The 16,733-nt window shown below is 37.6% G+C and overlaps 4 protein-coding genes across 14 annotated transcripts; 3 read left to right on the forward strand and 1 right to left on the reverse strand.

Moving 5' to 3' along the window:
- The first annotated feature begins 1,663 nt into the window (after positions 1 to 1,663).
- Positions 1,664 to 5,728, forward strand: LOC147509744 (uncharacterized). Its single transcript, XM_086597903.1, has 2 exons — positions 1,664 to 2,292; positions 5,659 to 5,728. Exons 1-2 carry the CDS (start codon positions 1,664 to 1,666, stop codon positions 5,726 to 5,728), a joined length of 699 nt encoding a protein of 232 aa, XP_086454029.1.
- On the forward strand, positions 4,358 to 9,707 carry LOC147509745 (uncharacterized). 11 transcript variants are annotated; one of them, XM_086601978.1, is made up of 11 exons: positions 4,358 to 4,691; positions 4,783 to 4,920; positions 6,814 to 6,896; positions 7,279 to 7,352; positions 7,840 to 8,039; positions 8,116 to 8,253; positions 8,551 to 8,655; positions 8,927 to 9,055; positions 9,138 to 9,238; positions 9,395 to 9,484; positions 9,566 to 9,707. In XM_086601978.1, exons 5-10 carry the CDS (start codon positions 7,986 to 7,988, stop codon positions 9,468 to 9,470), a joined length of 603 nt encoding a protein of 200 aa, XP_086458104.1. In that variant the 5' UTR covers positions 4,358 to 4,691; positions 4,783 to 4,920; positions 6,814 to 6,896; positions 7,279 to 7,352; positions 7,840 to 7,985; the 3' UTR covers positions 9,471 to 9,484; positions 9,566 to 9,707. The 11 variants fall into 11 exon arrangements, with proteins under 11 accessions (XP_086458104.1, XP_086458101.1, XP_086458102.1 ...); XM_086601975.1 differs by having other exon boundaries at positions 6,814 to 7,352; XM_086601976.1 differs by having other exon boundaries at positions 7,279 to 8,039.
- LOC147509746 (small ribosomal subunit protein eS24-like) lies at positions 9,461 to 12,520 on the forward strand. Its single transcript, XM_086601986.1, has 5 exons — positions 9,461 to 9,754; positions 9,828 to 9,869; positions 9,963 to 10,133; positions 11,740 to 11,867; positions 12,212 to 12,520. Exons 1-5 carry the CDS (start codon positions 9,566 to 9,568, stop codon positions 12,267 to 12,269), a joined length of 588 nt encoding a protein of 195 aa, XP_086458112.1. The 5' UTR covers positions 9,461 to 9,565; the 3' UTR covers positions 12,270 to 12,520.
- Positions 12,521 to 15,041: 2,521 nt separating this feature from the next.
- LOC147509747 (uncharacterized) lies at positions 15,042 to 15,515 on the reverse strand. Its single transcript, XM_086597904.1, has one exon. It carries the CDS (start codon positions 15,513 to 15,515, stop codon positions 15,042 to 15,044), a length of 474 nt encoding a protein of 157 aa, XP_086454030.1.
- Positions 15,516 to 16,733: the final 1,218 nt, after the last annotated feature.

The raw sequence follows: 16,733 nt of genomic DNA on the forward strand, positions 1-16,733 counted from the left end.
TGTGCTATTGCCGGAATGGCAGCACACTCCTCCTGTTGATTTGGAAATTGCATGGAGGAAGCCCCCCTCACCGTTCGGGAGGGGGAGATTGTTTGCTTTATCCCTCACATGAGGAGAGAGAGAAGAAGTTCATTCTGGGTGGAGATGTCAGAGCGCGACCCGCGCCCAGATTGGCCTTGATCAAGGCACGACCTGCGCCCATGCCGTAGAAGACCTCCAGTACTGTCAGCGCGACCCGTGCTCAGAGTGCTCTTGCCCGAGGCGCGACCCATGCCCAAGACTATTTTTCGTGGGCTTTGCTGCAGTAACTGCGAAATTTGTTTTTTCTTATAAAAACAAAATCAAGGTTTTGGAAAACTAAGAACTAATGCAAGCAAGCAACCAGGGAGAGAAAACTCAATCTTGAAACCTATCAAGATTGAGAGATAACCTTTACAGAGATACAACCCTGTAAAGAGATAAGAGTGATCTAGTAAGGTGAGAGACTGAAAGGAGAGATAGTAATCTTCCTTCCCACTTTATATAAAGACGAGCTTTTGTGGAAGTAGGCATCATTGGCCGAACTACGGTATATCTTTGTGTTGTGGTATGCGTTTAATTTTGCTTTACATTATTATCTGTTGTTAATAGTTGTTTAGCGAGTTGGGCATGTTAGTATAGGTTGTAGTTGATATTTGGAATTTGTCTAGAGTTGAATTGTGTTCAAATACAAGTTATCTGTGTAGTGGGGGAATTGATTGGCATTGGTATAAACCCCAACACTTGCAAAGCATTACATATGTACATCTGTTTGAGCATTTCCTTATATTTTCTTGCATTGTCTTAAACAGGGCTACGACCCAATGTTCAGTACAACTACAAATACACGAATGGTAAGAGCATCTTTAGGAGAGCAACTAAAAAAACACCAAAATTTTGAACCAAAAAAACACCAAACCAAAACAACACCAAGCAACTTTAGGAGCAACATCAAAAAAACACCAAACAACTACGTGGTTTTAAGCAAAAACCGCCATATATAATTTCCACGCGGTTTTTGCCAAAACCGCTCCATAAAATCCCATCTTACAGGTCCAAGCCCACACGGTTTTCCAGAAACCGAGTGCTATAACCATTTAACTCTCTTGGTTTTGCGATGTTCTCTTCATTTTTCATGTTCCCTCTCATCTAAACTCATCTCCTTGAGCCAAAAAAAAAAAAAAACTACCAAAACTCTTGAAGATTTTTTCAATGGATCATTCATCTTCTTCTGATTCTTCATCAAGCTCGAGTTCGAGCTCGAGCTCTTCAAATGATAACATTGCAGTTAAAACTCGTAAATTAGTGGCTATTGCTCTACCTTTGGTTCGACATCGTCCCGAAGTTTATTGCATCGCCAGAAGCGAGTCTTTTATAGACCACATGGTGGTTCAAGAAAGGAAGAAAATATAAGCCTCGTCGGACGAGGCAACACCGCTCGTGTAAATGCTAACTACTTCAAATAAAAATCCTATATTTCGTGACCACGACTTTCGCCGATTTAAGTAGGGTCGATCATTATTTACTCGTATTTTCAATCATCTTAATCATAATGTACCATATTTTTAACAAAAAGTTAATTGTGCGGGTAAGTTTGGGATTAACCCAAAAATAAAAGTAATTGCTGCTATACGAATGCTTGCTTATGGACTCTGCTCTTGATCTAGTAGATGATATGTTACATGTTCTTGAGTTAACCGCTCATGAATGCATGCGCTATTTTTGTGATGGAATTATTAGAATTTTTGGAGGTGAATACTTGCGCAAACCAAATGCTGCAGATATTCAACGTTTGCTTAAAGAGTCTGAGGAACGTGGATGGCCTGGAATGCTAGGAAGCATTGATTGCATGCACTGGCAATGGAAGAATTGCCCATCCGCGTGGCAAGGGTCTCACACTGGCCATAAGTATAAACCAACAGTGATTTTGGAGGCAGTTGCCAATCGTGACGCATGGATTTGGCATGTTTTTTTTGGAATGGCGGGTTCTCACAATGATCTTAATGTGCTTGACCGCTCACTAATATTTGATGATATAGTCAATGATGAAGCTATTCCTTGTAACTACACTGTGAATGACCATCATTATGATATGGGCTATTACTTGGCTGACGGTATTTATCCTAATTATGCCACTTTGATTCAAACGATTGCTAAACCGACTATTTCACAAGACAAACATTTTGCAAAGAAGCAAGAAGCTGCTAGAAAAGACATTGAGCGGGCGTTTGGTATATTACAGTCGCGTTGGGCTATTTTAGCGAATCCGTGCAGGTTATGGTATTTGGATAACATGGCTACTGTTATGAGGGCTTGCATTATTTTACACAATATGATTGTGGAAGATGAACGCGAAACGGATATCCCGTAGTATATTCCTGATTTGGAAATACCAAGTAGAGAAGGTGCTCCTGAAGATCAACGCCACTTTGTTCTATCTCGTTGGGCATCTGGCGTCGAGAGGGTTCATTCAAAAGTTGTTCATGATAGATTGAAGAATGACTTGGTCGAGCATTTGTGGAGTAGGCGTGGGCGGACTTGATTTCTATTTTTATTTGCACTTCATTTAGACTTTGTGTTTATTTATCGTTTCAATTTCTATGTATTTGTGGTTTTATGAAAGGATTTATGTATATGAGAATTTTGAAAATACAAATTTTTTTTAGAATGATAAAAAGTATCAACTTTAAATTAAAAGAAAATATTCAATTAAAGTACATTCTAATTAATATTAAAATACAAACTTAAATTAAAGTACGTCATTAATTAAAAGACATAAATTAAAAGACAAATTAAAATACTCAAATTAAAAAATATACAAACTCAAATTAAAAGACATACAAACTCAAATTTAGACTATGCACTACTTTGACTACTACCAATGATATTGCCAAGTCGATTCTTCATTTTTTGTAAAATTTCTACCCTTTTGAGTTTCCAAATTTCGCGCTCGTCTTCGGGTAATCCTTCTAATTTCATTCCTAATATTTTTGCATCATTTTCATCTTCTCGAACTCGGAGCGCATCTTTCTTCAATTGAAGTTTTTCTTTTTGGATTTGAAGCTTCCAATCCATCGAACTTTTCTTCAATTGAAGTTTTCCGAATTCCATCTCATCTTTCTTCAACTGTCTTTGAGCTTCCAATTCATAGCCTTCTTTGGTGGTTTTAGAAAGTTCCATCAGAAAAACATCAAGTTTCTTAGCGGATTCCTCCACTTTAGAATCACCTTCTTCTTTCTTTTTTGCCTTCTTTTTGTGTCTTCTTTCTTTCCAAGAGGTCTATCCTCAAGCCCATGAACTTGGTGTGGATCATAATCCATTGATTGAGTTGTCGCAATTGATATTAGAATTGATGAACCTCCTTCCCCAATTGCTTGACTTCGACTTTTTGGTAGGATGCAAATCATTTCTCTCAGCCTCTTTCCATTTGGGTGAGTCTTTCACCATATTATAACATTGCATCCACTTCCAAACCCCATTATGCATCGCATATGCACTTATTGCTTCCTCAACCTACCAATTAAGCAAAAACTAAATTAGAATTGAAAAATGTATTTGTTAATCAAAATAACAAATAAAAAGTAAATACTTACCATCATATTGTCATTATAGCCACTTGGAGGAGATGCTTGAATTTTAGAAAGAATAGCATGAAACTTGTTGATATTAACTTGAATAATAGACCAACGGTGTTTCATACCCGTCAAGTTGCGTTCGGTCATTCTTCCTAAACTTGCATGAACTGCATTTAGAATTCTAGCCCAAAAATCGTTCGACTTTTGCTCATTTCCTACTACACCATCTTGACTAACTTGTAGCCAACTATTGGTGAGAGCAATATCTTCTTCTTGTATCCATGAAGCCCCTCTTGATTTTGATTTTTGGTTCTTGACTCATTGTTGTTTTAAGAATAGAGAGTAAAGAGTAGAGAATAAAGAGTAGAGTGAAATGAAAAGAAGTGAGTGTAAAAATATGGGGTGAGTGTTTCAATTTATAGGGTTCTTGACTCATTGTTGGAAAGATATAGCCGTTTTTTGGCCATTTTTTGCCCGTTGTTGTAATTGAGAGCACGCGGTTTTAGGAAAACCGATCGCGGTTTTAACAAAACCGTCATAGAAACCCATTTAGCGGCCCGTCCACGCGGTTTTGGCAAAACCGCTGCTGGCCTGTTCTAAACAACGTAATTGATTTGATACAGCATCAAACCTGGAACCAAATATTGGTCGATTTGGTGTTTGGTTTGATTTTTTTTGGTGTTTTCATCAACATGTAGCTCTCCTGAAGTTGAAAAAACACCAAATTTTTAATGGTTGATATCACTGCTAAAGATGCTCTAAAGCCATTTTTATTACTTTTGAATTTGTTTTTAATGGTTTTTAATGACTAAGTAGTATGATTATGTTTTTAAAGCCAAACAACCCACACATGGGTGTCAAGTGCAAGTTGTTCCGAATGGATAGAGGAGACGTTGTGGCTGAAGGGGTTTGGTTATCAGATAATCCCGACATCGTAGTGCAGGGAAAATAACTTGGGTCTGGTGCTTCTAAGATTGAGGTAAAAATTTTCAACGATCCTAAGGTGAAGTTATGGAGACCAAGCAATGGTCTCCATAACTTTTGAAGATGCTCTAGGCTATTCCATTGCATGGCCTACTGACCATGTAATAAAAGAAGGTAATTTAGCTACTAATGATATCAAGATTTAGTCAATAATTTAGAGCTAATTTTTCGTGCTGAGCATTCCTTTGTAATCATCTTTGTCCAGGAATCTAGGATTCACATCCTGCTGCGCAAGTTATTTTCAAGTTGGTATTTAATCATTTTTTTCTTCTCAAACTGCTTAAACCTTAAAAATTCCAAATTTTTGAGAATTTGAAGATCTGGGCTCATTTCAGTCACCAAGGTAATTGACTTGGTCTAGTTTTATATCCTTTTTTGACATGTGATTTTTTTATTATTAATAAGTTGTCCATTTCTTGTTTTTTTTACTTCTTCTTGTGAGTGTAGTGTTAGACTTAAGCCTCTTCTATTAACAAAGAGGTTATAACCTTTGTGCATTTTTTGCGTATGAGGGTTGCTTGACTGAGTTACTTATAGTCCAACGGATGTATAGGCCGGCTTTGATTGGTCAAAAGTTTCATAAAGAATTTGTAAAATCTTTACATGGGATGATCTATGAGAAAATCTCCCTTAAAATGCCTGTGCTGATGTTTGAGGTGTGGATAGCGAGGTAATCCCCACCTCCATTCCTTGATCTTAGGGGGCAAGCGCCAATATTTAGCACAAAAGAAGTCTGTCTTAAATTGTATATTTCTATCGAGGTCTGCCTTAAGGCTCATCAGAATGTAAATGTCGACTACAAGTAAATAGTCAAATAGCTTACAATTAAAGACAACAGATTGGGATCCTTCAAATGAACTTGGTCATATTCTGCTCTCATATTCGGAGCTGGTAGGAACCTGGACGTAATTCTATTTTGTATTCGGATCTGTTGGGTATTCTGTGGATCATAAACCAGTTGAATAGAAAAGCTGAAAACAAAAAGAAGGGGTGGGCATTTCTGATTATTTTGATGGATTGTTATTTTCCATGGTTGGATGTGATGTTCATAGCATTTCTTTGAAGGGTGCTTTGATCACAGAAGGGACTTAACAGCTTGTGAAAACTTTAAGCCTACAGAAGGGCTTTCAGTAGCTATGGTGCTTCTATGATCAATAGTAAATATTCTTGGTGTGCTTCTGTAGTAACTGTGAATGTCTTGTGGCGGCAAGTCCTGAGTACATTCTGGTTTATTGTAGTAGTTCATACTGAAGGTTATATGAAGTTTTAAAATGCCTCTTGATCGCCTGCCTAATCTGGTCATTGCTATTTAACTGCTGCTGAATTGGGCTCCTTTAATAGTGCCTGTGCTGTTGTTTGAGTTAAGAATTTGTACTTTGCATTTGACTAATTATGGTTATTTAGTTAATAATGCAGCTTTTGCTTAGTTGCATTAGTAAAAATTGATGTCACTATCTTTCTCTTCAAGTTCCTAGTATAGGAACCTGCTAGTGTAGTTTGTTTTACTATTGGAACTTGACTAGAGTTCTCATGGGATGCATTTGGGAGTATCATTGAACTGTCAGCACACAAGGCAGGGTATTGAAATAGTGAATCTTGTAATGCTCAGGCCACATAGTACAACTGTGCACCTTTGTCTGTGTCTTTAAATTGTACCAAGTAGGATTTTGTGATAGCCCGTCAGTTGTTTATTTTTTTTTTGCTAGCGTCGACTTGATTTTCATGTTGTCAAATTGTAAATTGTGTAGTGTTATGCTTAATCTCACAAGGCATGGTGGGATGGCTTGGTCCAGTTCTTAGAGGGAGAGAACTTAAATATCCTTCAATTGTACTTGACCTGTTATTCGTCTTCATTCTATTGGTCAAATGTTGTTGGCTGTCAATTGTCGCCAAGACTTTGAGCAGGGTATGTTCCATAGGTTTTTACACTTCAACTTATAAAAAGCAAGATTTGAGAAAATATTGGGTCTTGAAAGTTGAAAAGAATATGCATTTGTCCGTGTAACTTTGAATATAATTGTTTAGCTTCGAGACTTTGTAAGAGGTTTGATGATGTATTGAATATAATTGTTTAGCTTCGAGACATATTGTAGTGACTACATGCTTTGGAGTACTATATGAAACTTCGAGACATATTGTTTAGCTTTTTGTGTACTAATGTATTTCATTATAAGTATTTAGTTTATTTGCCTCGCACTCTAAACTGATTTTCTTTTATAATTTCTTTGGCACGCAGCCCCTTGCTGCATACAGAAGGGGCTAAAAAATACAACACGATTGAGCTGTGAGCTGTTGAAAACATATGGTGGCTTATCTTATGTAAGATCTGACCTACTAACTTTGAATTGTAGCTCTTGACTTGTATTGTGCTAGTGAGTTCTCGATTCACCACACCATTTTTTGCAATATAAATTGGGTTTGGAATGGATAAAGTGTGTTCCTGGATGGGAACACTTAAAAGGTGTTCCAATACTTTAAAATCGTTCCTTTTTAATAAAATGAACTGATTTTGGTTTGGGTGAGACTCGAACACTAGACCAATCTCCCTAAAGGAGCCAACAGTTAACCAACTCGGCAAATTATTTTATAGTTCTAAAATGAACGATTAAAAATTAACACTTACAATTAGCGGGAACACTTCAAACAACCGTTCAGCTCCAACTCTTCATTTTATTTTCTATTTTTTTTTTACTAAAACTAGGGTTCCAGATTGCTCCAACTTTTCTCGTGGACGCATCCTCATTTCTCGATCTCACTTTTAACTTGGTCAATCAGGTAACATTTCTATCAATCTCACTCTTAATATTTCAAGCGATCTCACTCTTTATTAATTTGATTAATTTCGAAATCAAACTAACTCAAATCACGAATTAATTGTTTCTTCAATTCATAAATCAAAATTGTTTGATTCATTCAAGTTCGCTTCATTGATAACTTCGATGTAATATTTTTTAGCAATTTTTCTATAAGATTGCTCTATATTTTGAATCTGAATTAACTGAGGTGTTTTAATGTTCTTTGAATTGGTTACTTAAAAATGTGTTTGTTGTTAATTAATGTGATGTTAATTGAACTATTTAGTTACTTCAAACATTTTTTGCTTGACTTGATATTTGAATACTTTGTGCTTCATTATATAGAAAGAGAGAAAAAAAAAAAAAATGCAACAATGCTTGTATTTAGGTGGTACAAAAATAGGTTATGGTTACAGATTAGTCTTTTCGATTATTTCGTGCTTTCTAATTTCAAGTTCCATTTTCAGAATGTCAGCCCTGCTTGACAAATTTTGGATGTCCAAACCTAGGGGCATTGATGAGTATATAAAAAGAGTAGAATTGTTTATTAGGTTTACAAACTATAAGAGTGAACCAGAAAGCTTGTTCTCGTGTCCATGTTTGAAGTGTAGAAATGGGCATGGGAAGATCCCTCTTGGTATGGTTCATTATCACCTGTTGCATCATGGTATAATATAGAATACCTTTTTTTCCCCCCTATTTGGTTTGAAAGCCTACTCATGTTTTTTATGTTCAATTTGAAGGAGCTTTTGATGGATGTGAGGGATAAACTTCTTTTTGAGCCAGAATATGCTGGTAATGTGAGGGAAAAGGTCCCACCTAAATCTTCTCTTCGTATTCTGTGGTCTTGGGTGCCTGCTGCTCTCTGCCTTCTTCAAGAGGTACTTCTATATAGTACATAAATTTGTGAATGAATTATGACAGAAAAAAATTCACTTTTGTTTTCTATACTTTCTCTATCTAATATAGAGACTTAATTTGTGTCACACTCCTCGTGTTATTAAATCATTAACATACTTTGACGACACCAGCACATGCAACCCTGTCTTTGTCATGTAGCTCCAGACAACAATATCTTCTGTCACCTTGATGTCATCTCTCTTTTGATTTAGATCCTTCAGTCAGAGGTAGTCATTCATGCTGAGTTGTGTAATATAATATTTCAATTGCATTTACAGGCTGGAGAAGAGAATTTGGTTTTGGAAATTGGCCGTACAGCTCTGCAACATCCTTATGCTAACCCATTTACTCACGATTGTCTTCTCTCCATGGCACTAGCCGAGGTTAGACACGTTAATAAGAGATTAGTTCTTACAAGCTCTGTTGATGGTATGTAAGTTAATAGAAAATTTTGATTGTTTTTTGTTTTATTTCTCTCCACTAGAAATGTGGCAGCCAGGGAGATGGAAGGTTTATTCTATTTTCTGATGTGAAATAAAATTTTCTAGTTTAACACTTCACAGATTTATGGGAAGTATAATGATCAATGGATAATTTGGTTCCATGTTTATTCGTGTTTTATTTGTAATATGTCTGGACTTTTTATTTGAGCAGGAGAAGGAACTTATCCAGAGGCACAACGTATGGCTCAATGAAGAGTTGACGGTTAAAGTAACTGAGACAATCGAACTGCGTAGAAGACATGCTGAAGTTGAGGAAGACTTGTCGAATAAACTTGCAGATGTAAGACTTCCTTTACTTTGCCTAACATTTTATTCTGGGCAGAAGTTCTGTTTGGTGATTTGTCATTTCTAATGGTCTTTAGGTTGAGAAACAATTTAATGAATGTTCAAGATCTCTGAGGTGGAACAAAGAGAGAGTGAAGGAGCTTGAAGAGAAGCACGCTTCTCTGCTGAAATTTCAACTGTGAGTTCTGGTGTAATTTTCATTTTTATTTGAATGTAGGTTCCTAAGACCATCAATATATATACTAACCCCTTGATTTTCAATATTTTTTTCTAAATAAACCTTGAACTGCAATTTCTCTGAGTCAGTTTTTTTCCTATTTTTTCTTTTGCAAAGGTTACCAAGCTTGTTGAGTTGTACAAAGATAGTTCTGAGGAATGGTCAAGGAAAGCAGGAGAGCTTGAGGGTGTGATCAAGGCTTTAGAAGTAAGATTGTTTATACATGTACTTTCACATCCTATTTGGTTGGTTGTTTGTGTTTTATTACTTCCTTCTCGTTTATTCCAGATGCATTTGAGCCAACTCGAGAGTGATTACAAAGAGAAACTTCAGAAGGAAGAATCTGCTAGAAAGATGCATGAATTAAATTCGAAGCTTCAATCTCAAAACAACTTCAAAATGGCAGACAGCGGCAAGGCAGTTACGAACCGAACAAGGAAGTTCATGACCAACCGCCTTCTTTCCAGGAAGCAGTTCGTAAGTAGTCCCCCCACTAACTATATAATCAAACCCTAACTAATTAATTATTATTGATGTTTTTTTTTGTTAGGTTATTGATGTTCTTCACCCTGGAAGACCAAATGTTTCCAAGGTAATAATATTATTTTATTAACTCATTTGCATTTGTTAATTAGATCTATTGTTACTTTTTTTTGAGTCTGGGTTGGTTTTGTGTGGTGTAAAGGCGGAGCTGAAGGAGAAGCTGTCTAAGATATATGAAGTGAAGGATCCAAATTTGATCTTTGTTTTCAAGTTTAGGACTCATTTTGGTGGTGGAAAGTCAACTGGCTTTGGTTTGATTTATGACTCTGTTAACAGTGCTAAGAAGTTTGAGCCCAAGTATAGGCTCATCAGGGTAAGTTAAAGTTTGTTTTCTTTTTGTTTTTTTTATTTGCATTGTTTAATTTCTGTTGCTTTTGAGTTATGTGTCGTTTGATATATACTGTGTTGCCATACTTGCTTATAGTGATTTGCTTTAGCTACCTATTATATTATATTAGAAATTGTAATGCTATGTACTGCTTATGCATGTATACCCATTTTCCATTGAGTAATATCAATGAAGTTGTTATGAGGGTTAAAATGTTACATTTTAGTGTTTATATTCTTTTTTTTTGTGAAAAAAATAGTTTTTAAGGTGTTTATGAGTTATGACACTGCATCTAACTCATACTGTCAAAATGGATTGTGGTGACTAGAACAACTTATTTTATGGCAAGTTTTCACATAATGAATGTGCTTTTTGTCTCCTTTGCTCATGCAATCTTCTTTTTTACATGCTTATGGTTTTAAAATTGTGGAAGTAAGTTCATTGAAAAATGATTTCTATTTTTGCTGTGTGTTTTGTTGACTATTGTTTTATTGCTTGTTTTCTTTCATGTTTGTCCCCTGACGCTCTGTGTTTTTATGCTATGCTATTGCATATAATCTAGGGTGAACTAGTATTACCCCCCCACTAGATGAGCCAATTAGGATTTCCCCCCCACTAGATGGGAAATTAGGGTCTCCCCTAAATACACACACAAAAAATTTTTTTCGGTCAACCCACTTTGACTTTTTTTTTTTTGTGTATTTAGGGGGGAGACCCTAATTTCCCATCTAGTGGGGGGGGAAATCCTAATTGGCTCATCTAGTGGGGTAATACTAGTTAACCCTATAATCTAATTGTATTTTTTTACATTATGCTGACAAATATAATTGCGTTCAATGCCACCTGACATAGTAAATGTCTTTGTACAAACGCAACTTTGTCATTGTTCTTGGTCATTTTTTTTTCAAAGCACAATTGCTGGGAGCCTCAATGTTTGTGTAGAATTGTGCCAATATATTATCTATGTCTATTTTTGGGTTCTAATTCCATGCCAAGGGGCTTTTATTCTATGTTAGGCGACCCAGAATAAAATTCTAATTGTATAGTACTCATCAGGAAAAAGAAAATCATTATTAGTTTCTGGTCCGTGTGTGTCCGATCATGAGTCAGGTCACCGCTCTCAGTCACAGTAGTGTCTCTTGGTAGGTTTGGACCCATTTTATTCTCCTGTCTGGGTGTGATTTGGGTAGCGAACAAGTAGGTAACATATCTAGTAACGTACCTTTTTTGGCGTTTCTCCAAGAGTTGCCAAGCCGTGGAATGATATTCCTTATGCGATCATGTACTATCAGAGTAAGATTTCAGACTGAAATGCTAAATACTTTTGTATAAACTCTGAGCGTTTCAGCATAGAGGTTCTAACTACTGCTTTAGCTTATTAGTTGCAATTAGGCTCGATGCTCTGCCTTGCAGCCTCGTAAAGTTACTGGGTCAGAACTAAGGTTACCAGCCTAGTGTCATGTTCTTGTTCAACAAGTTTCTAATGATTCTCAATGGGGCTCCTATTTAAACTACATGTCGCATTTGTCTAATAGCTGAATTATTAAGTTTTCATGAAGCTCTGGTATTTATTTCCAACTCATGTATTCAGGTACATACATACAAATGGACCGGCGATGGTGGAAGAAAAAATCTTCTGATAAAACAGCTGAGAAAGCAGTGTCAGCAGCAGATTCAGCTGGGACTTCTTTGGCTTCAGTTGGATCTCAAGGGGATCAGGTCTGTCAATCTAATTTAAACTAATCTGGTAGTTTAAAATGCCTGGTAGTTTATACTGATGAAATAAATGAGATCCAAAATATTTCTCACATTGGAATGTAGTCCAAAAGTACCACTCTTCCTCTTTTTTGACATTCTGAAATTCAGGAAAGTAATCGGAGTTTACATCCAATGTAAATGAATCAAATAGACATCAGATTTTCTTACGCTAAAAATGTTATATAAAAGTCCAAAAAAATGCATTACTTATTTGAGTTCTTTCTTATTATCAAACTCATATCTCGACCTCGTGTTATAATCAATTAACGTTTTTTCCTCTGCATCTGCTTCATTTCAATGGTCAGGAGAAACCCTAGAAGCCCAGTTATGTTCAAGTTTCTGTGGCGACATGTGCACATCTGATTGGATTGGAGGATGAAATCAAGACACTTAATGATCATGTAAAGACATTGAATGAAGAAGTTGATATTTTGAATGAAAAACTATCGTCTGCTCATTCTGAGATAGATGCTATTAAGGAAACTGTTGTAAAGCAGCACACAAAAGTTGCTGAAGAAGCTGTTTCAGGAATATGCTTTTGTAGCATGTGTTTTGTTTGTAATTACTTTAGATAAATAACTCAATATAGTTAGGATTTATGTGTTTTCTTTCAATTTATGTCTTTTGTTAAGGTTATACTTTGTGTTAATGTTGGGCTTTTTTGTAACATTTGTCCGAGTAACACAGGTATCATAGTTTGGCATTGAGTGTAATTTGGAACGTTTCTAAAACCCACCCAGGCACTCAGCATCACTTTTTTATTTTAGTTCGAATGCTCCATTTGGAACGCATGGAAAGTGTTCCAAAATTTTCATTTGGAACGCTTAAAGAGTGTTCCACCCCTTAAATTTGAAACAGCTGTGGTATGTCACGGGAGAGCTGCAGTCCGTTCCAAGACTTTAAACAAGAACGCACCAAATGTGTTCAATCATTTTAGGAACGCAGTAAACAGGGACGCGTAGCATCTATTCCAAATCTGTTCAGGAACAGATTACAACCGTTCCAGATCAGAAAAAATGGTGTAGTGATTTGAGGTAGCCTAGCTGCTGTCCAGGCAGCCTCCTCACCTTGTCGCCTTGCTAGGATCTCTAAATCTAGGTTTATGGCCAAGAAAATTCCAGAACTGTTGCCAATGCACTATATGACTTTAGCTTAAAACTTTTGTCTACTTACTAGATTTAATTCAAGTGTATTATTTGCAAGAGAACTCTTAGCTAGAAGGTTAACTGTAAATAGTTTCACTAGACTTGTTTTCATTACCTACCTCAGTTTCTGGTTTAACGACCTTATTAAGTTAGTTTTTGTCGCCTTATTCATCATCTTTTTAGTAATATAATCTTTATCAAGTTGGTTTCTTTCTAAGTTACGTCAGTGGGGCAAGTTTTGTTTCATCCCTTATAAGATATTGTGCGTAAGGAACTAAGAGACTAGTATAAGAGACTAATATGTGTTAGTGTGTTATCTTTGGTTGCATGGGTCTACGCTTACACTGTTTTCAATTATTGTTTATAGGGAAAGGTGACATTCACAGTAGGTTGACGAGTCACAAGTGCATAATCAAGATGTCATATAGAAGAGTGAAAGACTACATGCTTTGGAGATATCGAATCATAGCTTGCAAGGTGTTGTAAAAATTGTACTTAAAATAGTTATGTCGGAGAAGATAAGATCTTCATTCCGATGCGTAAGGATTGCTTACTCGAATAATTATTTAGCTTGTACTTAGGTGGTGTGGATTTATTTATACTTAAGTTTTACTTTCTTAAGTTGTTTATATGATACTTTGAAGTTCTAGACTTGAGTTGTAATTATTTAATGAAGTGTTGTTTGACTATCAATTGTTCCAAGTGATCAGTGATACATTGTGGAGTAAAAAAAGGTACATGTACGGGTACGTGCACCAGTACAGGTGACCCACATATAAAAGGGCAAGAGAAACCATTTTTTTTTATACAATGAAAATTCGTTAGTAACGGATACGTAATCGTTAGCAACAGAAAATCAAAGTGACGTTTATATCCGTTACTAACAGAGGATAAACAAATTTGGTAACCGTTACTAATAAATTCTAACTGTTATGTATCCGTTACGGAAATTAATTTCAGTGACACTTTATAACTGTTAGTAAATTTTGTAACGGATAATAAGTGTTACAGATATCCATTACTAATATTAGTCACGCTTTTGTGTCAATACAAGATAACCGTTACTAGTATTTTTTGTAACGGATGTTATCCGTTACAAATAGTCTGTTATGGTGTGGTTACTTTTTTTTTGCACGCAAATAAGGAGTTTTATTAGAAAGAAAAGAAAATGAGGTACATCACTTTACAACCGAATTTACTCAAACCTATAATAAGTCCTAAAAGGACTCTCAATACTTGTTACAAAGTCAGGCCTACTCAAACCCCATGAGATGTCTCCTAGCGGCATTGAAGAGCCCTTCCCCGGCTGAGTCACCAAATTGCCCTCTCCGGATATGTGAGACTTTCAGCTCTTGTAAGTTCTTGGTTGCATGCTTCCAACGGGCTCTAAGTGGCCATGGTATGTCATTCCCTCGAGAATGCCGCGACCGATCTTGTGAATCTGCCTCTATCCATATTCCGTTCCAGTTCATGTCTTTAGCTTTCTGCTGCTGCGTAGACAATAGTCTGCGCTTTCGGCTTTGAAAAGAGGTAACATCACCGGAGCCCAACCGCTAGAACCCCCATGATTGCCAAGTCCTTGTTTCTGAAAATTACGCCCGGCACCCCCTAGATGGTACTCCAAGAACCGACCCGTCGGTGTTGCATTTAATGACCGAGCCCGATGGTGGATACCAATGCACTTCTTTGATACCTTAGGGTGGGGTGCCTTTGCTCTTCACTTGAGAGTCTGGCGAGAATTCGAGGTCCCGGACACCATTGTACATTCTGCCTTTGAAAGCGGATGTGTCACTCGATTCCCCTCGCGACCGTAGACTTCTTCATATAACAAAAGTTAATTGGCAAATCTTCGGTGGATTTTGTTGCGAAGTTTTCCAGATTTGTACCATCGGATGAACAAATAAATGCATTCCGAGATCTTGGATGATGGGGCTTCGACCTTTGGCAAGCCCTATAAGGGGTCATGAAAGTGAATTCGATGGGATGCGGTTCAAAACGAACCAATGACCCAAGCCCATAGCTCTTTTAGTTGTCGTGCGGTCCATAGCATATCTTTGGACCGACTCCTCTTCTTCTTTGGGCGTAAGTGACACCTCGAGGCCAGTTTAACCCCAGTTTTCATGATGCGGTCATCTGTTGGGAGAGCCTTTCTGATGAGCTTCCAAGCTAGACTAGCAGCTCGCGGATGAATGTGCGATGCCCAGACCTTCCTGTGCCATGTGATTTTAGATTTCTTCTTTCTAATCATGTCGAAAGCCGATCGAACAGAGAATTTTCCACCTGTTTCAGGTTTCCATATCCTTAAGTCCTCTTCCCCACTTGGGGGTGCTAGACTTGAAAGGTCCATCCCGAACCTATTGAACACATTGATGACTGAGCAGGGAATGCGCCAAGAGTTACCTTCAATGACATCCGCTACAGTAGCTTTGAAACCTGACCAGTTCACTTGTGGCGTTAGCTCCATGATGGATTGTCCAGCCCAATTATCCCTCCACAAATCCACACTTTGTCCATTGCCGATGACCCAGCCAGTGTAGGATTTGATGTCTTGGAGTGCAGCCTTTAGCCCCGGCTAAACTGAAGAGGGCTTATGGTAAGTGAGGAAGCTTCCGTTCTTCTTCGTGAACTTCATGGTCATGAACTTACTCCAGTCATCTTGCTTACACAGAAAGCTCCAGGCCAGTTTGAAGAGCAGTGCTTTGTTCAGTTCTTCCAGCCTTTTGATGCCTAGCCCTCCCTCGGCTTTGGGTTTGCAGACATCCTCCCACTTTAGAGTGACTGCTTTCCTTTTTGTGGGATCTCCCGACCATATGAAGTTCCGAATGGCCTCATTTCCTTCTTTCATGCTCTTTGCCGGCCATTTGTACACAGCCATGTTGTGTATTGGCATGCTTGAAAGGATAGATTGGGCTATTACAATTCTTCCCTGAAAAGAAAGCATTCTGCCAGCCCATCCGGATGCTTTCTTTTTTATTTTATCCACTAAAGATTGAGTGAATCTTCTAGTAACTTTACCCTTGAAGAGCGGCACACCCAAATATGATTCCGGCAACTCCCCCTCTTTGATTCTAAAGAATTCCTCCATTTTCCTTTTCCTGGCAACCGTCATGCTACCCATGTAAAGCTTGCTTTTGTCAGTGTTGAAAAATTGCCCCGCAGCTTGTTGATAAGACTTAAGGCCAGACCATAGTCTTCTAAGTCCCCGCATGCCGCCGTTCGCAAAAGAACAGCGAGTCATCTCGAAATGAAAAGGAGGTGGGTAGGTCCATGGGTGTTGCCTACCTCAACCATATGCTTAACCTGCCCGGAACTGAACATGTGGTTTATGCTTCGGCTGAGCACATCTTCGGCCAAATCGAACAGAAATGGGGACAGTGGGTCTCCCTGACGTAGCCCCTCTCTGGTGCAAAAAAAACCCACAAGGACCTCCATTTATCATCACCGAATCATAGCGGCTGTTTAGGATCTTGGAGATCCAAATACACCAAGTCTTGGAGAAGCCGAACCTTTGCATTACTAGAATAAGGAATTCCCAACTCAAAGTGTCAAAAGCTTGCACAATATCAAGCTTTAGGCTGATGTTGCCACCTCTCCTCTTGTGGTCCAGTTCATTAATCATTTCTGAGGCGAGACAGATGCCTGTGTTACTATTTCTGCCTTTGATGAAGCCTAGCTGCTCACA

Source organism: Coptis chinensis, chromosome 3 (assembly GCF_015680905.1).
Source record: "Coptis chinensis isolate HL-2020 chromosome 3, ASM1568090v1, whole genome shotgun sequence".
NCBI classification, from domain to species: domain Eukaryota; kingdom Viridiplantae; phylum Streptophyta; class Magnoliopsida; order Ranunculales; family Ranunculaceae; genus Coptis; species Coptis chinensis.